General features: G+C 38.7%; 1 protein-coding gene across 5 annotated transcripts in view; it reads right to left on the bottom strand.

Annotated features, from left to right (window-relative positions):
• Positions 1 to 23928, bottom strand: part of BACH1 (BTB domain and CNC homolog 1) — a 43333-nt gene that overhangs the window by 4052 nt on the left and 15353 nt on the right. For 4 of the 5 annotated variants that reach the window (XM_025449704.3, XM_025449703.3, XM_035709414.2 and 1 more), the window contains 3 exons: positions 15797 to 16090; positions 12597 to 13943; positions 10743 to 10949 (listed from right to left, as the gene is read on the bottom strand). In XM_025449704.3, coding sequence (XP_025305489.1) covers positions 10743 to 10949; positions 12597 to 13943; positions 15797 to 16030 — 1788 coding nt within the window. In that variant the 5' untranslated portion in view covers positions 16031 to 16090. Of the gene's footprint in view, positions 1 to 10742; positions 10950 to 12596; positions 13944 to 15796; positions 16091 to 17089; positions 17178 to 23928 lie in introns of all 5 variants that reach the window. The other variant, XM_049104527.1, reaches the window with a different exon arrangement.

Below are 23928 nucleotides of genomic sequence, written 5' to 3'. Positions count from 1 at the left end.
TACCTCAGAGGCCCATAATCCCTCATTCAGAACGCTGCGGCCTAAGATGTATCTTGGGATTCAGAATCTTTCAGATTTTATAAAGACAATACAGATGCACACATAATCCCTCTAGCAGGGTCTGGGCCGGTACCCGACTATCAAACATCTTCACATTTCTAAATAAAACACATTAAAATATCAAATCCCGCACGAAGTGGGAGAAAGAAGGACATAGCCCAGTGTCAGTCTGCTTCAGTTTTCTGGTCAAAACAGTTCATGACAAACTTGTGAGGTTTTTGGAGCTTTTTGGATTTGCAGATGGTAAACAAATGTGGACCTGACATTTGAAATGGAATATAACCAAAAAAAACTACAAGTACACTAATCATAACTACTGCAACTCAGATCGTTGCAGGACTCTAATGATGACTAACACTTGTTGAGCATTTACTTTGTGCCAGATATTGTACTAAATGCTTTCAGATATGCAGTCTTAATTATGTCATTGACACAGTGACTGTTGACTTAAGTACTAACAAACCCGTTTCATAGATGGGACCTGGAGTTCAACATGCCCAGAGTGAGAGAGCTAGTGAGTAAGTTACTAAAGTATGAAGAATCTGGGGAGACATTCTGCATTTCTTAATTATTCTTTTAGTGGGGGGTCCCCCTCTGGGGTGGCTCAGTCAATAGTGCGTCTGCCTTTGGCTCAGGTCATGATCCTGGCGTCCTGGGATGGAGCCCCACATCAGGCTCCTTGCTCAGTGGGGAGCCTGCTTCTCCCTCTTCCCCCTGTTCATGCCCTCTCTTATTATCTCTCAAATAAATAAATAAAAGTTTTTGAATCTTCAAAAAAATTATTTTTGGTAGTTATTATTACTATTTAATTTTTTAAATCCCTACAACAGGAAAGTCTACCGCAGAATGTTTTCAAAAGTTTTGCTGGTTCCTGCCTTTCTGTCCATCATCACTTGCTTGCTGCTACTGCTGTCTCTTTCCATCAATGTCTCACCTTGTCCTTCCTGTTCTACTACCACACTGCTTCTAACCAAGCATGAGCCAGGAAACCAAATAATCAAGCTATTTATAAATTAAGAATAAATAAACATTGATAGAAGGTCAAAGGTTTGCCCTGTGAAATTTATGACAACTCTCTTGGCTTTCTGCTTGTTGGCAGGCTCTGTAGAGCAGAGGTTGCAAGCTAACAGTTAGATGGTTTATTTCAGAGTGATAATCCACAAAGACAATCTTTTAAATAGATTCTTTTCTGGAACAAAAATAGTTAAGAGGGTAAAAAGAAAATTTACTTTATACAAAAGTGCTGCTACTTTTAGGAAAAAGTTTTTCTAAAAAAAAAAATTATACATGAATCCAATTATTGATAGTTTTTTTTTTTTTAATTTTTATTTATTTTATGATAGTCACAGAGAGAGAGAGAGAGAGGCAGAGACACAGGCAGAGGGAGAAGCAGGCTCCATGCACCGGGAGCCTGACGTGGGATTCGATCCCGGGTCTCCAGGATCGCGCCCTGGGCCAAAGGCAGGCGCTAAACCACTGCGCCACCCAGGGATCCCAATTATTGATAGTTTTGAAATATTTTAAGGCCATCTAATATTTTGAGAAAATGTACAGTGAGCATCAAAGTACTAAATTTAATGTTTTAAAATTTATTTTATTTATTTATTAGAGAGGGAACATGAACAGGGGCAGAGGCATTGGGAGAAAGACATGCAGGCTCCCCACTGAGCAGGGAGCCTGATGGAGCTCAATCCCAGGACTCCCGAGATCATGACCTGAGCCAAAGTCCCATAGAGCTAATTTTATATTGTCAAGTATTCTCCAATTTGTTCAGATTTTCTTATAGAATTGTTCTCTTTTGAAAAGATAGGTATAAATCAAGAAAATTTTATATATATGAGAGTAAATAAAACCGATCAATGTTGCACAGTGTATTTTTGGTTACAAAAAGTTTGTCAGTTGTAGGCTCCTGATTAAATGGGTCCGCAGGTGCCTAGAAGGTGAGAGCAAGACCTACTACTACCTGCCCAAGAAAGAACACATTTAATGCGATCAGCACCCACACCTTTTTACGGCCTCCCAGAAGCTAATCCAGAAGACAGAAACAAAACTTCCAGAAGAAAATTAGAAGTATCTTTTCTGGGTCACAACAATACTAACCACGAACTCCTCTATCAAAGTTGGGATGAGTCTCCTTTCTAAACAGCAACAAATGAAATGTCAACTGCTAATTGTTTTTTTTTTTTTTTTTTTGGAGTTTGATTTGCCAACATACAGTATAACACCCAGAGCTCATCTCGTCAAGTGCCCCCCTCAGTGCCCGTGGTCCTTTTAAATTAAACATGGTTAAGCAAAATGATAAATGCTTGAGCTTCCTCCCAGAAATCAGAACTGCTACTTAATCTACACATACTATAAAGATGACAAGTATTTTATGACTTCTATATCTTTAGATAAACACCAGTATGACCTTAAATATTCTCCCTCTCCTACCTCACTAAATAAAGGGTGACACAACTATTTTTTAGGTTAAAGACTACTCACTACTAGGAATAGTGATTTATGGTCCCTTATGATATAAAGCCTCTAAACAGACAGTTCCGGGAAATATACAAGTGGCCCTTAAAAGTATGAATAAAATGCTCAATTTCACTAAGAGAAATAGAAATAAAAGCCACCATGAGATACCAATTCTCACTATCAGGCTGGGAAAAAAAAAAAACCCAAAGCAGTTTACAAAATCCTTGCTGAGGCTGTGGGCAGACAGATACACAGATACAGCTGGTGGGAAGGCAAAATGCTACAACCTCTACTGAGCAGAATTTATTAATATCTAACGAAGTTACCTATTTATATACCCTTGATCCAATAATCCTACTTCTAGGACTCTATCCTAAAGACACATCTCCTTAAACATGAAAAAGCAACGTACAAAGTTACTCCTTACAGTGTCCCAAATGTCCACCAATAAGAAAACAATGTGGATACTGTGCTACAGTCACAGCTGAATATATGGAGCTGTAAAAGGAATGACAACCTCAGGGCAACTGGGTTGCTCAGTCGTTCAGGTGTCCAACTCTTGATTTAGGCATAGGTCATGGTCTTAGGGTCATGGGATCCAGCCCTGCAGTGGGCTCCATGCTCAGCATGGAATCTGCTTGACATTTTCTGTCTCCCTCTGCCCCTCCCCCATCATGCTCTAACTAAATAAATAAAATCTTAAAACAACAACAACAAAAAAGGAATGATAACCTTTTTGAACTAAGAAAATTATTTCCAGGAAATCACTTCCGCCCCCCACCCTCTGCCGGAAATCACTTCTTAAAGTGCAAAGAGTGAAAATACAGAAAAGTACACACAGAATGTTTATGTAGCAGAAATAATAATAAGAAAAAACATAAAATACTAAGCTGTTTTTAGAAAAGAAACATAAGGAAATAACTCAGAGACTAACAAAAAGTTACCCATAGGTAATAGCTATGAATAGAGAAGATGCGATCAAGACTTTGGATATAATTTTTTTAAACATAGTTTTAACTTTTATTTTTTTTTAAACTTTTTATTATTATTTTTTTTATTTATGATAGTCACAGAGAGAGAGAGAGAGAGGCAGAGACACAGGCAGAGGGAGAAGCAGGCTCCATGCACCGGGAGCCCGTTGTGGGATTCGATCCCGGGTCTCCAGGATCGCGCCCTGGGCCAAAGGCAGGCGCCAAACCGCTGCGCCACCCAGGGATCCCAGTTTTAACTTTTAAATCATATCAATGTTTTATATATTCAACAATTACACAAAAAAATGTGAAGAGTAAATCACAGTAATAAATACAAACAAACTAATTTCATTACATATCAAATTGCTGGCATGGACAAAAAAATTACTTCAAATAAATTCTAAACTTTAAACTTCAATACTATGGAATATATTTAAGGACAAAAAAAGGCAAACAAATTTAAATTTTACTCCATCTGCTTATTGTTAATAGTAATATTGATATAATTTTGTGACTATTATAATTACATATTTTTAACAAATAATAACTATCATAAATATATATATTTATGGTATATTTACTATTAGCTTTATACTAATACATACATTTACTATTACTTTAACAACACATTTACTGCTTGTTTTATAGTTATAAATATGTAGTCATTATATTAGAAATATATGTTTGCATAAAGCAAACAGAAAATACATTAATATAACTGGTAGCCAAGATTTTCCCTGTAATGGAAGGAGATAAGATACAAACATAGAAGCAAAGGCAAAAACTTTATATTGCTAAATTTTGATTGAAAATATCTACATGGACTCATGATTTCTATTATTCTTTTTACTTTTATTTATCAAAGCATGATACAGAAACAGACTATACTCATGATTTCACACACACACATTTCTCAGCTCTGTCCCCGGAAAGAGCCTAGAAGGAGCAATACCTTAGTAGGTAGCATGCTTTCTTAAGCTTAACATCTGCTAAAAGAAACCAGGGAATTTTGGAGAAAGAGAGAATTCCAAATTTTGGACATACAAGGTACAAGGTAAGCCTTGACATATTACTCCAAGGTGGCACAGAACCACCGATGGGGTTGTGTCAAAACAACAGAGCAGCTGGCTTGAGGGGGCTCTCTCTGGCCAAGACTGACAAAATATCAACATCAAAAAACAAATGACAATTATGGACTGCAAGAAATTAAATTAGGAAAAAAATTAATCTGAGTCCATAGTGACACTAAAAGAGTGTGGTAGGAGGGAGGGAAAACAGGAGGAAAGAAAAGTTCTTTTTAAGAGAGGAATACCAGGGCAGCCTGGGTGGCTCAGCGGTTTAGCGCCACCTTCGGCCCAGGGCGTGATTCTGGAGACCCGGGATCAAATCCCACGTCAGGCTCCCTGCATGGAGCCTGCTTCTCCCTCTGCCTGTGTCTCTGCCTCTCTCTCTCCCTCTCTCTCTCTCTCTCGGTCTCTCATGAATGAATGAATGAATGAATAAATAAATAAATGTCTTATAAATAAATAAATAAATCCAAAAAAATAAATAAAAATAAAAGAGGAATATCAATTAAGCACGAGTGTTAAGTAGAATGAACCACAGAAGTAGAAGAGTCACTATCTTGCAACATGTATTATAAAGACCACCAAAAAAAATAAATAAATAAATAAATAAATAAATACATACCACCAATATACACCATAATACAAAAAAATGTAGTAGTGGGGAACAGGATATTCCTAAAGGACCTCAGTAACACTCCACAGATTACTGAAGAGTCCCAGAGGCAAAAGATATAATCTGGAAAATGATCTACCAATTTCCATCTACTCAGGTGGACACACGGACAGGGCATGCCCCACCACGCAATGCAACAGAAAGGACACGACACCAATGCACATTTCATTTCCATTCAATAACTTAAACTTTCATGATTTATGTGATATGGAGGAATGAACTAAAACCAAGGGGAAAAAAATCAGACAAATATTAAAAGTGGGGCATTTTAAAGAAATCTGGCCTGGACTCCTCAAAAAGTTACTGTGATTTTTTAAAAGGGGTGGAGGGGCCCCAAACCAAGAGACTAAAATGGTATAACCCAAAGTGTTCTGTGATGATTGGATCATAGTTTGGCAGACAAAAAAAGTGTGTATATAAAATATATTTTGGGAACAATGAGGATAATTTGAATAGGGAGTAGATATAATATTGAGGATTTCTTAATTTTCTCAGGTGTGATCAAAATACTGGTAAAAATATGTAAGAATGTTTAGAAGATATATGCATGTTTTAGCATTTAGGGATGAAATGTCATAATGTGGTAGCTTTTAAGTGATTCAGAAAATAAAGGAAGAGCAATAGAGTCCAAGAGAGAAAAGACAGTGAGACCAAGATCAATCAACTGTGGCTAAAAAGAGTCCCAAACTGACCAGTAGAGAGAGACAGACCAGCCATCTGGAGCAGGAACACACACCTACACAGAAAGACCAACAGAGAAGCAAATGTGACAAAATGTCAATAATCGTTGAATCGACATGAGGTTGTTTATCCTTCATTTCACTTTTCTAAAAGCTTGAAATTTTCAAAATGCAGGGGAGGAAGACAAATGTCAAGAAAACCTGAGAACATAAACTTGGCTCCCTATGAGAATATAAGCATTTTATTGGCAAGGACTAGATCTCATTTATCTCTGATTTCCTGGTACCCAGCACATTTAATATGCTTAGCAGACGCTCACAGAAAGGAGAGAACTAACTACTTTTATTTAAAAATACAACTACTAAGATTTATTGATCCCTGAACATGTACTGAGCAATACAAAAGCTTCCCATCCCTGATGTCATGTGATCTTTGCACCCATCCTGAGGGAGATGCTATCCTTATTCCCCTTATCACCAATGAGGGAATGTGGGTATTAGAGGCAAAAAATTTCCCCAGGCCATAAAGCTACCAAAGTGGCCAGGCAGACTTTCCAGCTGTTTGACTCCAGCCTCTGTCTGAACATTCTGTCCCAGTCCAACAGGCTCTCAAATTTTGATGTGCACAAAGATTTTCCCTGGAAACATTTATAAAATACGTGCATCTGGGGCCCCTCTCATGGGTCTGGGGTAGGACTAAGAAATGTGCGTTTTCTTATTTTTTTTTTTTTTTTAGGAAAGTGCATTTTTTAAGGACATCCCCAGATAACTCTGATGCCAATGGTCCACAGACCACATTTCAAGGTGTGCTGCTCAAAGGTATCACGGAATGGCAACGGGCAAATTCCAGAAGGGCCCAGTGGGTGTGTTTGGAGATGGCAGTGTGCATATGGGTAAGCAGCCAGTAGCATGTGGTTTATTATTAACCTGTGCTAAACAGGTTTATTTTTAATGAAATACTGCAATCTTCCCCACAAGATGCAAAACACTAAGGCCAGATGTGGTCTCTGTACTCCTATTCTATCACAATAACAAGGGCAATGAAACAAAATGTCTGCACATCTCAATATGAGTTCAAGTGCTTTTGTGACTATTCGAACTTCTGATCACTTGTAAGTTGATATCAATCAATATTTGATGCCATCTAAGAAAAATACACTTTGGTCATTCTTTTTTTTTTTTTTTTTTTAAGATTTTATTTATTCATGATAGACGGGGGGGGGGGGGGGGGGCACTGAGCAGAGACACAGGCAGAGGGAGAAGCAGGTTCCAGGCAAAGAGCCTGATGTGGGACTCGATCCTGGGACTCCGGGATCACGCCCTGAGCCAAAGGCAAGACCCTCAACTGCTGAGCCACCCAGGCGTCCCTACTTTGGTAATTCTTTGCTTTAAAAAGTTAAGTTCCTTTCATTTCAGAGTTGCCTTTCCTTGAGGCCAAACTGGTATAGAAACCTATTGTTTCCTAACTTCTGAATTAATGTTCCAGTAAAAAAAAAAAAAAAAGAAATATGGACCTTGTAAAGAATTCTATAAAGATAAGAGTTTCATAAGCCAAACACATAACAGAAGTTGAATGAGTCTTGAACTTTATTGGTTAAAAAAAAAAAGCCATGCACTGGTTTGTAGATTATACATATTCAAAATCCTTATAGTAAATGCAATGCTAAATCAATGCCTAACTTCTAATATACTATCAAATTTTAAATAAATGTTAAAAGTAATTACCATCAATTTACCCATCAAATAAATGTGTATTTATTCTTTCTTTTTCTCCAAAGGTTCTAGTGAGATTCTGACAGAACTTCTTGTTGAGAAATACAACTCATTAATTTACTGAATTCGAGCTAACATCACTCTTTGGCTTTCCCAGCACATTAAGACTATTAAAGTCTCTTTTATACATGATCATTACTCTACAGACCTACCTTGAAGACATTTTAAATCACTATTCTTACTGTAATCAAAACACTTTTTTTCATGTGTTGACCCATCCAGTCTATTATCCTATTCCTCTTAGAACAAACTACAAAAATTATATAGCCAATAGCCAGAGGCTAAAGCTTACTAAAATATGAGACCCTTCACCTGAATATTACCAGACCATGGCAACCTATAGTATGCATTTATTTATATGTTAACCTAATCAGTTATTGGCGATATTTACATGGCTGTTTAATTTTATATTGTCTATTGTCCCTGTTTCCAGGAGTGTCATCTCAAATTAAAAAAAAAAAAAAATCTGCCATAGTCCTCTATATTCTTAGCTCTCCATATACTAAATACGAATCTGTGATAAAAGTATGGCTGTCTCTCTTTGCAAAAGACAAGACCCATAACATCATCCAATAACCAGGGTCTAAATTCCAAGTAAACCTCTTAATGTAATAAAATATGTTAAGGCTCAAATTATTTTCCTTCTAGGAAAAGGGCCAGCTTTCTTATTCCTCTAAGCTAATAAATAGCACATACTCTGCTTATTTTCACCTGAGACATCTGCAGCAAGACTGAACTTTACAAGTGCCCCTTACCCTTTGCAACTAGAGTGTGCCTGTATAAATCACTAGAACTGCAAGCAGTATGATGGACTTGGGCAGAGTTCAAGGAAACTAAAACACAAAGTAAGTCACTCTGCTCAAAAAAAACGAAACGAAACGAAACGAAACGAAACGAAAAGAAAAGAAAAGAAGAAAAGGAAAAGGAAAAGGAAAAGAAAATTAAAAAAAAAAAAAAAAAAACCCAAACACAAAACCTAGCATGCCTTCTCCAGTGATACTGGGGAGGACAGAGACTGGGCTGAGCTCAGACTGGTGCACATCTACGTACGTGAGCAGATCCCTGGCAGGCTATCTGCTCTGCCTGCCCAGAGTGGGCTCTTGGCAGCCACCTTGCTCTATTTGTCCTTGCTCTCTCGTCACAGAAGAAGACACTGAGCTGAAATAAGCCAATTAGATGCTCACTTCCTTGGGAATTTCAAACTAAAACCATAGTGTCTGTCTGGACTAGACCCTAGAGGAGAGTGAAACTATTTAGGAGCCACACTGCAGCCACTCTTCCCATACGCACTTAGTAGCACAGAGAGTCACCCTGTGGAGTGCAGTGTGAGCAGGTGCATCAGAGATAGGCTAAGAGAGAAGATTCTCTGGGTTCCTGGTAGTTTTCTACTCCTTGTTCCTTGTTCTAAGGCCTGCTCCATTCTTTGGCTTCTACATGAGACACACCTGTATCCTTACAACAAATCCATTGATTCATTCATTCATGCTTCAGATGGTTTCTGTTGTTTACAGCCAGTGTCCAAATTAATATAACAGGTAAACAGGGTACCAACCACAATATATGAAAAAGTTTTTAATTTTCCACTTTTCTGAAGGTAGATAAAGGCACAGATTGGCTTTTTTTTTTTTATTTTTCTGTGATGAAAGGATTCTGTGTGAATCCTTTCTGGATTCAAAGGAGGAAATCACAACATTATCATAACAGCCTGGATAAAAACAACAGCATTAAATAAGGATATGCACCTCCTGGACATTTTTTCTAAAATGTTGTTGTATGATTGCTATCCGTTGCTAGAATGTTTGTGTTTGAGGACTTGCTACAATCACAATTTTAAACTTTCACCAATAATTAACAAAGACTCAAAACCAAATATTCAAAGAATGTTTTTACTACTTGTAGGTGCTGGGTCCCTGCTGTCTCTAACCACAGTGGTCTTGTTTCATGATACTTCCTTCCGCCAACCCACTAGGGGAACAGAGAACATGGGTGCAAATTAATCCATTTTTCACTTAATTTGTGTTTCGATGCTGGAATAAATAACAAGATTCAATAGAGTAAGTATTCTTCTCACTTAGGGTCTCATTAGATCTTAAATTTTCTATTTATACCAGCCTATGAGTTTTTTCCATAGATGAAAGATCCATGTTGTTTTATTTGCTCTGGTATCAACTAAAACAAGTTATTTAAGTCTACAGTTCCGTTTAAATGAACAACTAGAACATTAGCTTTTAGAGACACCAAACACAGCACAAAGAGATTAAAGTGTTTCATTATTTCTCTAATCTTTACTTAACCACTAAGAATTAGGTGGACAATGGGGGCTGGGTGGTTCAGTTGGTTAAGCATCTGCCTTCTGCTCGGGTCATGATCCTGGGGTCCCAGAATCGAGCCCCATGTTATGGGTCTCCCTGCTCAGGGGGGAGCCTGTCTCTCCCTCTCTCTCTGTGGGCCCTCCCCTCTCCACCTCATGCTCTCTATCTCACGCTCTCATGCTCTCCCTCAAATAAGTAAATAAAATATTTTAAAAAAAGAATTAGGTAGAGGGCAGCCCCGGTGGCTTAGCGGTTTAGTGCCGCCTTCAGCCCAGGGTGTGATCCCGGAGACCCCGGATCAAGTCCCATGCCAGGCTCCCTGCATGGAGTCTGCTTCTCCCTTTGCCTGTGTGTCTCTGCCTCCCCGCTTCGGTCTCTAATAATTAAATAAAATCTTAAAAAAAAAAAAAAAAAAGAATTAGGTAGACAGTAAGATTATCCTTAATTTGTGTATCATTTTAAAAAAAGCACCCAGAAATAGTTCTCAATTTACTTAATATAGCATATCACACTAAATATGTAAAGTACTCATACAAGTAAAATAGTCTACGAACACGCTCTTTTTTATTATTTCCTAAACTTTCTCAAAATGTCATAGAATTTGCTTTCTTAAAATGGTAATTGGTAAATTTTGAAATTAATGTATACTTGAGCATTATATCTGACTTAGGAATTGAAATAGCGATTTCCTTTATAAAAAAGAATGAATGTGTGGAATTTAAGTAACAAGAAACTTATATACTTACCAGCTTCTCAATTTCTGATTCAAGATTCTGTATGCAGTCAAGTTTCCTCTTGCGACAGCGCTGTGCAGCAATTCTGTTTTTACTTCTTCTTCGAATATCATGGATACAATCCAGTTGTTCTGGAGTCAGTTTGTGCATTTTCAACAAGGATTGAAAATCATTTCGAGAGAGTGAAATTATCCGTTGTGCATTAAATGGCAGTTTTACCTAGAATGTAAAATAAACATTAGTAATTGTTGCCGCACTATGGAGTTATACTTAAATCTAGGAAGAGGAAGGTATACATCTATATTTTCCAGAGAACTTCATTTAGACTTAAAAAAAAAACCGATCTCTATTTCCAAATTCTATGTAATCACTTATAATAAAGACTGTTATTTGATATTTCTAGACTATTTTAGAAAGAGTTCAGAAGACAAGTAAATTGAAGAACACTTTTTTTTTTTTTTAGCAAATCAAAACAACACAAATATTCGTGTATTTAAAACAAAAAAAATAGAATTTATTTTACTGGGGTATGTTAATAACCCACAGATACCTTTAAGCTTCTTTCTAAAGTGTTTTTAATGTGTTTAACCAAACAAACAAACAAACAAAAAAGTCTGTTTTATACTTTGATTTACATCACCATGCAGCTGATTTAACACTGGTATAATTATACTAATAATTTCTAAAGCATTTCAGAAAATTAAGTTTTCTGCCAAGAGAGTGGTAGTTTCACATAACTCAACTTAAAAATCTACACATTTCACTTTTTCCAATATAGAAATGGTTAGAAAAGCCTTATGAATATTTTAAAGTCATTTCCAAAATACTTAAATTTGGAAAAATATAATTTTTTAAATAAATTGTTTGACAATTATACTAATCATCAAAAATGCTTACAAAACATTGATCAGTTTCTCTGAGAACATACTTAATTTCTGTTTCAAACTTACAAAAACTAATTATATACAATGTTTTTCAATGTCTTAAATGCTTTGTTTTTTAACATTCTTTTCATAGTTCCAAACATTGGATTTATAAATGCCGCATATAAATCTGTAACTATAACTCATGCATACATTTACTTCTTAAATTAAATCACCAATAACCTCCTTTCAAAGCCAAGGGGACAAAAAAAAAAAAAAAACAAAAGAAAACCTCTGTCCCTCTTTTAAACCCATGTCACCCAATAGCTAGGAACCTAAAGAAAATGATAACGAACGAATAAGCCTTTATTATCACCAGAATTATGGTAATGTTTTACAGAAAAGCAGCTATCAAATACAAACATTTGTACACAAAGTACACAGATCATGCTTGGTGGTTAATCACCACACCAGGTACGTGTCACTTATGCTAAATTATTATTAGCTGAAATGGCTAAGGGAAAATAAGAAAAAAAGTTAATTGGCTCTAAAAAACTAAGGCAAAGAAAACTGCATTAGAAGCCACATTCCTACACCTAGTCACTGCTAAGTCATTGCTAAGTGACTAGTCCCAGGCCCAGAGATCCTGTGGCAATGAATAAGATTGGAATATATGTTGCATTTTTCCAGGAGTTACCATTTGCCAATCACAGAATCATTTTTTTTCCCCCTCCTGGGACATGGTATTTGATTTAAACAATTCAACAGCCCAAGTGTGAATCCTCTCCGGGGCAAACATAAATATACCTGCTTGAAATAAACAAACACGTCCTTCAAACTCTGTCACTCTTTTGGTACTGATCACGCGGTTTTATAACTGTGGGTTTCCTCCTCCCTCCCTGAGCCTGCTCATATGTCCCTAGTGGTGCAACAGGAGCTGGCACAGAGTGAACCCCGATTACTGGTGGTAAAGCAAGGACTTAAGAACACATTTTCCCCTCACCTCACATTCTTGTTCTCTGGCTGAACAGGGTTCGCTGTCACCTTCGGTATCGGTCTCGGAGTCGTCCCCCAAGCTAATCACACAAGCATATGGGCAAGGCTCCTGCTGGGGTTCTGAAGCATACTCATCGTTTCCAATTTCCAAATTGCTTGAACAGCCTTCGGTACTCAGAGTACTTATAAAAGGGCAGTTGACAGAACTCAACGTTGTAAAAGTCCTCTGTCCCGGCTCGGGGCTCTCGCTAATCCGGATACCTAACCAGGGACACTCTGACCGCTTCTGTGAGTAGATCTGTTCAGAACTGTCTTTGGCCACAGCAGGTGATAACTGCATTTGGCAAGAAGAGTCTGTGCTGCCAATGTCACTCCAGAAGCCTTTTGCTAGATGTTCTGCGACTTCGCGTTCCACACTACTCCGATCACTAGAGGCAAGGCTACTATCTTCCCTGGGGCCAGAGTCAGATTTCAAATGTAAATCCTGACTTTCACCAAATGTTTTCTCCTCTCGAACCTCTGTACCTGACAAAGGCTTTTCTGTTAACACTGCTGTGTTTTGCATTCCAGCAAAATTCAAGTCACCATATTGGTCATAGGTGTGTAAAAGGGACAGAGAATAGAGCCCGTGAGGGTCTGCAGACGAGTTGTGGGGGAAAGGAGTCACTTCTGATTTTTCTGATGGGCACTGAGAAGCAGGATCTTTCTTCTTGGTTTCTTCATGTTCTGTTGCTGATTTACTTTCTTCACATTTTAAAATCACCTGCAGATCTGCACAGTCCTGGATTCTTCCCAGACACTCATTTTCAGATGTCTCATTCGGCTGAACAGAAGAAGCATGAACATCTCTGACGCTGGATTCCACAGTACGGACTCTGTCAGTTCCAAATGCTTTTTGGAATTTTCTGTATTTGGGGCATAAAGATGGCAAAGCCAGAGCAGCATCCTTTTCTAAACACATGGATTCACAGGTTTGACTGGCACTGTCTTGTAGAGGAGATGATACTTTTGTATTTGCTTGATACCGATGCAGTTTCCACTGAGGAGTCTGGACATTTTTATTTTCCAAAAATTCCTCCACTTCGTCAATTTCTAAATCCCTCTGGTCCAAAAGTGAAAATTTAAGGTCTGATTTTTGACAGTGTGATGGCATGCATTTCTTTTTTAGGCATTCTTGCTGGTCAGCAGTGGAGTCCAAAAACTTAAATCTGAGAAACTGAAAGCAGGATTCCTCAATGTCACGTACACCTAAAAATTCCACACACTTGCACACTTCATCCACATTGTCCTTACTTAAAATCAGCTTGGCAGTGTAGGCAAACTGAATTAAAGGTTCAAATCCTTTAACTGTCACCTGTTAATATACAAAATAAAAACAGATGCATCACTTGAAAGTGGTCTAATAGATAAATAAAAGTAGAAGGGGAATAGAGAGATGAATAACTTATTTGTGATCATTACACAACGGGTATTTTTAATTTGGTATGTAAAAATATTCTTCCAGAAAACGTAAAGCTACTAGGAGTCTGGAAAAGCATGCTTATCACACCCATTCATTGGAACCATAGCCTTTACTTTATAGATTCCACTCTTAAAGATGCATGAATTACAGTTCTATTCACATGAGGTAAAGACATTAAACTGCCATTATGACATGTGCTGCTACTTTTAAAAAGTAATGGCTAACCTGTAACTGGTCATTATCATTTTCTTGGTATTCCCTTATTCACTGACCTCTGACACAGAACTGATAATCTGTTGATTCCCCAAACTATAGCTAAAATTTCACAGAAGGATGGTGGCCAGCATAAGCTAAACTGTAGGCTTAGTATCCATCACAGAGTATCTCACAGAGATCTGTCATAAACAGAACAAGTTCTACAAACTCCTCTTAACAACTTCTGATTTGTGTCCCAATTCCACACGGCTCAACGCTCTTCTAGTTGCAGTTACTAATTAAATAAAAGCAAGCTATCCTAAGAAGAGTGCTTTCCAGTCCTGTGAGAGGTCTCCTGAGGCAGGACATAACAAGGATAGAAACATTTAGGTGCTTGAGCTCCACAATAGGCTGATGGGAAACAGATGCATAAAACCAAGCTTTATGACACAAAATCATCTTTTGTTTACCAATGCATAGAAACAAACTCAAGAAAGAAGAAAGGAGGAACAGGACACTTATGGAGTACCTACTTTCCATGAGGCCTTGTCTTAGAAAAATGGATGATCCCTAGAACCCTAAACCCACTCAGTTTCCCATCACAGGAAAAGATCCAAAGGGAGAGAATATGACATAGGGTGGCCACTCTGAGCATGACCTTTTCCAATATCTATAATCTACTGGCTGTGCCTTGCTTTGGCCATTTTATCAAAAAATAACACAGGGTGCCTGGGTGGCTCAGTCAGTGAAGCATCTGACTCTTGATCTCAGCCCAGGTCTGGATCTCACAGTTGTGAATTCAAACCCCAACACTGGGCTCCACACTAGGTGTGGAGCCTACATTAAAAAAAGAGGATGAGGGCAGCCCGGGTGGCTCAGCGGTTTAGCACCTGCCTTCATCCCAGGGCGTGACCCTGGAGACCCCAGATGGAGTCCCGCATCGGGCTCCCTGCATGGAGCCTGCTTCTCCCTCCGCCTGTGCCTCTGCCTCTCTCTCCTCTCTGTGTATTCTCATGAATAAATAATAAAATCTTAAAAAAAAAAAAAAAAAGAGGATGAGGGGTGGTGCCTGGGTGGCTCACTCCATTAGGCGACCAACGCTTGATTTCAGCTCAGGTCGGGATCTCAGAGTAGTGAGATCAATCCCTGCCACAGGCTCTATGCTGGACAAGGAGCCTGCTTAAGATTCTCTTTCTCCCTCTCCCTCTGCCCCTCCCTTACGTGTATGTGCACTCTCTTTCTCTCTCTCTCTAAAAAAAAAAAAAAAAAAAAGTAACATAACAATGGGTCAAGTTATTCAACTGCTAAGTATTGATAACTAACATCCAAAACTAACAATTCAAAAAACTAAACTAACAATTCTACATGTGAAATGTCATAATTTCCATGAGAAAAGTTAAAGCAATGAGTTGCAGAATCAGGGAATGGCTCCTCAGCCATATGACAAGAAGGACATTTTTATTTTTAATTTTATAACTATAAAGAGATTTAATTAGGTTCAATTAAATTAAAATCAGGGTGACTTCCAGAAACATGGACCCCTTTCCCACCTCTTCTGGTAGAGTAATGTTAAGCTCTGCATCGGCCTGGCCTACAATTCTCGAGTGGAGGTAACTGCTACATGCCGCCAGCACAGACCGGTGGGCGCGGAACCGCTGGCCCTCCACGAGGACAGTGATGTCGCACAGCACGTCCTTCTTCCGCTGGTCGTTGAGGCTGAGCAAGACATTGGTGCTGTGCACCGAAGATTCATAGGCAAAAACCGCGCTCTCACTCAGAGACATTCTGCATAACAAATGGTGTCGGGAAGTCCAGTGAAAGCATGCTTCTAGTCGTCATCAATCCTGCAAAAATACATGTAAGATTGCACTTAAATAATCGTTAAAAGTATTTTTAAATGACAGTGTCAAAGATAACTTAAAATACTCCTCTCAAAAACGAAATGAAAACAAAAGCCTCTAGAGAACCTAAGACACATTTATCATTTCGTTTAAAATATGTTCTTCACAGCAAGTTTTAGTTTTTCTAATTTTAGGAAAAAGGATCTCAGGATGAGGGAGGGAAGAACTTTTTGAACCAAGGATTTCAGAGCTCTCTGAAAGTGAGACATTTCACATTGAGAAAACACCTCCAATGAGCAAACAGACCAGGTCCAGGAAATTTCTGGGTGGCATCCCAATCCTGTTGCTTTATGACGTTAATGGGCCTATGTGCGTAGTTCCCCTGACCCTTGGGATGGGCCTGACAGTGGAGCAAGCATATGGCATTCCACCATTTCCCTACCCCTTTCCCCAACATTTGACAGCTGGTAGGAGGCTTTGGTGCTTTATAAGAAGAGACACACTGTACATAAGGTAAAGTTCCTCCAACATAAAGAAGAAAATGGCATGAGAAAAAAAACCTCAAATTTGTCAAGCCAGATCTTAACAAGTCTTTTTATGTAATAAGTCTTACTTTACACTACAAAACAGAGGCAACAAGTACAACTATTTCACCATTAAGAACATGCTTTACCATACACAGAATCTCTTGGTTTTCTCAAAATGTTCAAACATAAGTTATCAAAAACGTATATGCATTTTAAAATACATTTTGAATTCGTTTTCAGTTATGACATATAACTGCCCACCATTTTTTGAGCATGTACCAACTACTAGCAAAAGAGGATAGCCACAATATATGTATGTCTATATATTTTTAATCATGTACTACTACTATTCTTATATATTACATATTATAAAACACACAGAGACTGAAAGTAAGAGATTAGAAGTTAAGTTCTGGTATTTTCTTCCAGAGCCCAATGGGCAGTGGTGAGCACCCCCCAAGCTGTGTGTGCATACCCCACTATGGCATGATGACCAGGCTGAGAAACTCCTCACAGGTATCAATCCCGTCATTGACTTTTGTTCTTCTGAACTAAGTCACTGCCTGAAACAAGAAGGTTCTCAAAAGTTCAGTGACTGAATAAACGTTATTGTTTCCAGACTCTCTATATGCCAACAAAAATGAAAGGAGACAAGAGGACTACTAAAGTTCAGGCACACCAGGCCCAGATCACGGGTGACTTCTGCCTCAAAGACGGGCGGTTTTAGTCACAAACACATGAAATGCATCTATAAATTCTATCCTACTTATGTGTTTATCTTTGAAGTGCTCAATATAGCTAAAATGTTAAGTTCCTCAGAAGTAGTCAATGAAAATAAAATGTCTCATTATGTGGTTAAACTCTACCCCAGGTTAAGACTCACAACCTATCATTTACTGATTCAGCACACCACATAAAATCATGGCAGCTTCAAAGTTAGATCCTAGAACTAACTCGACTTTTGGGTGGTGCCCTTTCGAAAGAGTAGTAAATTCCCCTTAGTGACTGGTCTTAATATTTCAGTTATCAACACAAGGAATTAAAGTTAGGAATAGTAAGGAAGAACTGTCATTCAGAGAGGTCATGTACACTGTATGTTGTGATAGCACACAGACCACTGCCCTCCACTGTCTCTAAGACTGTGTACCTTCCCCAGCCAAGCTCGACTCAACAGCTTTCCATACTCTGCCCCTGCACCCAAGTCCCCCGCCTCTTTATTCTTTTCTGGCATCTGCCTTGCAAACCCTTAAAACTTGACTAATCTTACTTTTACATCTTGTCATTCTGCCAAACACCACACAGGCAGGCAAAACTATAAAAACCTATAGGCTGGTGTCACCATAAAATTGTGGTGTGCGATTTCAAGGATTCAGCATTGTTATCCAGTACTTTTGTGTACCCTGATATCCCCCTTCTCGACAACAGTCTTCCTTTTTTCCTCAATGAGTGTCTCTCCCAGTAGACAACCATAACTGGGATCCAATCTCAGAAAATACTACCCCCTACCACCTCCACAGTTCCCTCTCACGTTAAAAACAATCCTTAATGTCTGCTCCTAACCTCATGCCATCCTTGCTTCTCTGGAACCCAGTACCTTCTCTTAACACTCTCTTCTCACACTCTCTTCTCACCTACATCCAATTTCTCTCTTTATGCTAGCTTCTTCTCATTGGACTTTGCTAATAAATACGTTTAAGTCTCTCAAGAAACTATCCCAAAGACACTAACAACTAACAGCAAACATCCATTAAACTATCATTCTGTACCAGGCACTGGCCTGAGGTGCTGACATAGCTCATCTTATATACTCTCCACCATAGTCCTATGTCATGGATGCTCTTATATCATCCCAACCTCACAGAGAAGCAAACCGAGGCTCAGTAAGAAATATCTTGGCCGCAGTCAAAATGAGGATTTGTACCAAGCACCTGACTGCTCCATATTTGTCTCCAGTTAGTATCTGCTGAACACACAGAATAGAAAGTCACTGCAGTACTGTGGGGAGCCACGTATTACTAAAAGGCTGTGCACAAAAATAGGGAAATGGGCCTCTGAGGAAGCCAAAAGCAAATGAACTGGGCCTGAACTTCAAAAAGAGGATTCTGGACTCTTTAACACTGCAACCTAAAGGTACTCTGGATCCTCAAGGAAACTACAGCCCAAACAGTTCCCATACCTTCACTTTGGAGCTGCCGTCAGCCCACCTGTGGCCTCAACTGCTACTACGCACCTCGAATTCCACAAAGGATATTCTTGGCTCAACCCTCCTGTTTAGGCAGTTCGGGGTGACAGGTCCACTTCATAAGTTCACAGCCAGCTTACAGATTTGCTGTGAGATACAGCTTGGGTGATATGCCAACCTCAAGCCCCATCAGCTACAGCTGAGAGAAGCCAGAGATCCAGGTAGTACAACAAACAGTCACTGAAGAGGACCCCTCTAAGAAGTGTCTCACTTGGAACACCTGGGTGGCTCAGTGGTTGAGCATCTCCCTTCGGCGCAGGTCATGATCCTGGGGTCCTGGGATCGAGTCCCAAATTAGGCTCCCTGTAGGACACCTGCTTCTTCCTCTGACTATGTCTCTGCCTCTCTCTGTGTGTCTCTCATGAATAAATAAATAAAATCTTAAAAAAAAAAAAAAGTGTCTCACTTAAAGGCATGTGCATATCATGACTGGTCTTGCTCCCAGAGATGCATCTGGATACCTTCTTTAGCCCCTGTAGCCAATCTCTTACTGAGACCTGCTACCCTCTGCCTCTAAACACTGAGACCCACTTCTCTCCATCTGCACTGCCACAGTTCTGGTCCAAGCCATCACTGGCTCTTGTCTAGACAAATGCTGCTCAGCCTTTTGTAATGGCTTATAAGCCCACACATGTACAAATATATTAAATAAAAGTGAAACTAAGTTTCATATATCAATATTTTATCCTTGCTAGTGCAAAGTACTCTCATTTCTACTCTGTTCTATTAAAAAAAAAAATTCTAGTTGTGATCCACTCAATTTCAAGAACCACTAATGACCATCATCTCAGGCATGGAAAACACAGTCCGGTGGCTAATACACAGTCTAGAATCACACATTGTCTAAGTTCAAATCTCAGCTCTGCCATTTCCTAGCTTTATGACCTTTCGGCTAGCTGCTTCACCTTGCTAGGTCTTGGTTTCCTCACCTGTAAAACGGGAATAACACCACCATCTCCTCACTGGATTGTCGTGAGGTCTACATGGACAATGAGGGTAGAGTTTAGCACAGTGCCTGGCCTATAGCAAACAAATAGTAAATACCAGCTGCTCTTAATAATGATAGTAATAACAAAAGCTTCATCCGCCCCAAGCCCCTCTAGATCCTCTTCGATTCTCCCACAACAAAGTGATTTCTCCCTTGCCACCTAACGTGTCTTCCAAATTCCTTAAGATCAATTCTAAATCCTTAGCCTATCCTCCAGACCTGAATTAATCCAGCCTCATCTCAAGCCTTTGTCTCCCTCTCTTGCCATTCTCCAGCCTCACCATCCTTCCTTCCATCCTGAAGAACCAGTTCCTTTCAACCTCAGGGCGTCTGAACATGCTGTGCCTGCCACCTGCACTCCTCCTAATCCTCAGCCGGCTAACCCCTCACCTTTCAGATCTTAGCTTAAATGTCAAACTCTCCCTTGACTTGTTTACTGCCATAACTCAATCACATGACATAACCGTACCTGACTCAATGTAGGAACTTGCTTTTGAATGAATGAATTCACATACTTACTACAAATACAAAACCTGGATCATCTACATGGTCTCCCAAACACTGTGCAATCAGTTATTCTAGCATATATAGGAGCAGTGCCCCTAAGCCAAGCACTCAGAGAAAAGTCCTTGGATAGCTTTTCCAAGAATCAGGAGCAGCAAAAGGGAGCCCACCTCTGGGAGCTAGAAACAGATCTATAGGACAACTGGCCAAAGAAGAACAAGACTTGGCAATTATAAACACAGCCAATACAACAGACTTGCATGAAGAACGATGCCATGACCTTGGCCTCATCAGTATGGGGTGCTACAGGAAGTTAATCTGAAAATCAATTTTCCTAATTCGGAAAGCGATCTAAGAGGTCAGTAATCCCTTTTTACCCAATAACATAATGATTAAGGAATGGCACAGAGCCGTCTAACATCTGTTAGTGATCTTCTAACATTTCTCAAACCTAAAAGGCAACACTACCACACAAGGAACCTTCCACATCTAAAATTCTGTTAATTTATTAACATCAGATTTAGATTCCTATGTTATACCTGAATTTTGCCATATTCTTGGAAATACATGCTGTTGTTGTAATTCAAAATAAAGGTTTGCTGACCTTTGCAACTTGCTGATTCATTCAGTAATGCTGATAAAGGATGAACAAGCATTTTAAAGCTTCCTGTACTTCAATTTGGAAATAACTTCTGCTCTCTGTTCAACATGTACAATTTGTTTTAATACAGTTACCATTTGATGTTTTTGCTTTCAAAATGTTAAGGAAAATAAGATGCTACGGCTCTATCACATTTTCATAACTTCAAGGATAATTTCCTTTAAAAGAAAAACTTTTAAAAACCTAAAGTGAGTATCCAGTATCCGATCATGGGCTAAGTACAATGCTTCAAAACAAAACTTCAGAAAGTAACTGTATGAGGATTAAATCTCACACATACAAAAAATGGAATTTCGTTTCCCTCAAGTCTCACAGAACTTTTTTTTTTAAATTATCAATGTATAAGGGCACACAAAACAATCTAAGACCAAGAAATCACTTAAAAGAAAAAAACCATCATCCAAACATCCTTTATCTTCACTGAACAACGATGAATGTCCTTTTACAAGTATTCTTAAGCTACCCAACAGATTTAGTGCCATGAAAACACTAATAAAAAGATAGTCCCTACATTCAAGAACATAACCTAGAGATGTTCAAAGTGAAAATGATGCCTTGGGGCAAAGGAGATGACAAATATCATTATAATCAACTTACACAGGAATGTGAACATTCCTAAAGGTATTTGTTTACAGTAAGTCTTCTAACAAAAACTACTTCCTGGTCAATTCTCATTTGACCATAATATTCAATTAATGAGAACAATTATTTCCAATTATCAGACCAAGTTCTGTTAGCCCAGGGCCCCTGGGGGGGTGTGCATGCATGTATGTCTATATATATGGTTGGGCATAAGTTGGACATCTGATAAAGCACAATGGGCAACTGAATTGGCCTTTATATAAAAGCAATGTTCTCCATCTGAAGCCTGGAAGAATTCCTTAGAACTGCCTTCCCTTTCTCTCTAGCAGCCATTTGGAATTTCTACCTTTTCCTCCTTATTGCTTCTGTCCATCACCAACTCCATCACCCTGTCAATCAGCTTTGCCTCACTCAGTTTCAGGTCAGTCTTTAATGGCTCAGAAGACAGGAAAACTCCTCTTCGCACATCATCCTTCTTGGCTCCCTCCTAAGCTTCAAGCTCCCTTGAGCTAGTTTCTGTTACAATTTACCCAAGATACCAGAGTTTGAGTGTTCTTCTGATATTAGGTAGCCTTACCTTCTACTGTTCAAGAGGATGCAAAAGCCTCAACAGTATTGTGTGTGTACACCTTTAGTCCTTGGTCTTTTCCTTTCAGAGCCCTTACATGTATTTATATAAATGCATAAATATACACATAAGTTTGTTTTTATTTTTTTTAAGTTTTTTTAAGTTTGTTTTTAATATAAGGTAGCGATGCCCACAGGAAAATGTCTTTTTAAAAAGAAGGACTTTTCCTGTTACCAATCCCAATTTGAAAGAACCTTAACATCAAAAAGTCTGTGGCAATTTAAATCAGAGATAATAATTTAGGTCTATGTTCTTCCCTACATTCTCAGACCTGACTCACCTGCCAGGAAGAATAACTTGGTGACCAAGATTTGCTATTTTCTTTAAGTTTTCGCAGATTTTTAAAAAAATATTTTATTTATTTATTCATGAGAGACAAAGAGAGAGGCGGAGACCCAGGCAGAGGGAGGAACAGACTCCCTGTGGGGGAGACTAATGTGAGACTCCATCCTAGGACCCCCCATCACATCCTGAGCCAAAGACAGATGCTCAACCACTGAGCCACTATGGTGCCCCTAAGTTTTTGCAAGTCATAAATATCATACTTGTTTAAACATCATATCTGATTATCATTTATTAAAGATTTTATTCATTTATTTAACAGAAAGAGCACAAGCAGAGGAAGTGGCAGAGGGAGAAGGAGAAGCAGACTCTGCTGAGCAGGAAACCTGATGTGGGGCTCAATTCCAGGACCCTGTGATCATGACCTGAGCCGAAGGCTGACATGTAGCTCACTGAGCCACCCAGCTGCCCCTACATTTCCTAATATATTCCTCTTATGAAAAAACTCTGAAGTATGGCTAGATAAGGTAGATAAATGTATGGATTTTAAAAAGCTAAATGAAAACAGAAAACTTGAATTAAGTAGAAGACCTTACAGAAGCAACAAAAACAAGAACATTGTTTTTAAAGGACTTTTTTATAAGGACATATGGGAAAACGACCTGGAAATCGATGTCAAAACTATGTGACTGAAGATGCCACACATCTTCATAAAAATGAGATCTTCATCTTCTCATAAAAATGAGAAGTGGGGAATAGAGAAGGTGAGCAAGTCACTACAATTTTTGCACCTCATGGTTCATTCCCTGCTTCCATACATGGAGATCTGGACTTTTTTCCACTTATTATTTCCTCACATGCATTTAATCATGCATCTTTTATTATATTTACTTGGCCTGATTCCCTATCTGAAATGATAAAGGGATTAAGTTATACACAGAGGAGAGAAATCTGAATGGTCAGAGAAGTTTGAAGACTTTATTTACAGACTCACCAACTACGAGGTCAGAAACAGAAGGTTTTTTACTTTCCAAGTCAACAAACCCAACTTTGATGATTCTGGATAGTACATTTAAGATAGCTTGGAGGGGAACAAAGGAAGAAAAAAAAAAGAAGGAATGTAGGAAACTAGAGCTCCAGAACCCAAACAAGAATAACGGATTCCACTATTATACCTTCGTACTGAAAAGAATTTAAGAAACAAAGAAGTCTTTCATTTGCTTAATGTATTTGGCAGCTACTTGATCCTTAATAGGATTGTTATATCTCAATCGAATTAGTTCATGTTATGAAAATATGAACTGGCAACTAGACTTGGCCCACAGCAATAAAGCTAATTTACTGAATACATATTTTTTTTATCAGGCACTCGTCAGCCACTACTTTCTGTATCAACATTAAGGGATGATTTACATAGAACTGCACTA

The sequence above is a fragment of the Canis lupus genome, chromosome 31 (assembly GCF_003254725.2).
Source record: "Canis lupus dingo isolate Sandy chromosome 31, ASM325472v2, whole genome shotgun sequence".
NCBI lineage: Eukaryota > Metazoa > Chordata > Mammalia > Carnivora > Canidae > Canis > Canis lupus.
The sequence above is the reverse complement of the archived record's forward strand: the minus strand, read 5'-3'. Positions and strand labels throughout refer to the sequence as shown.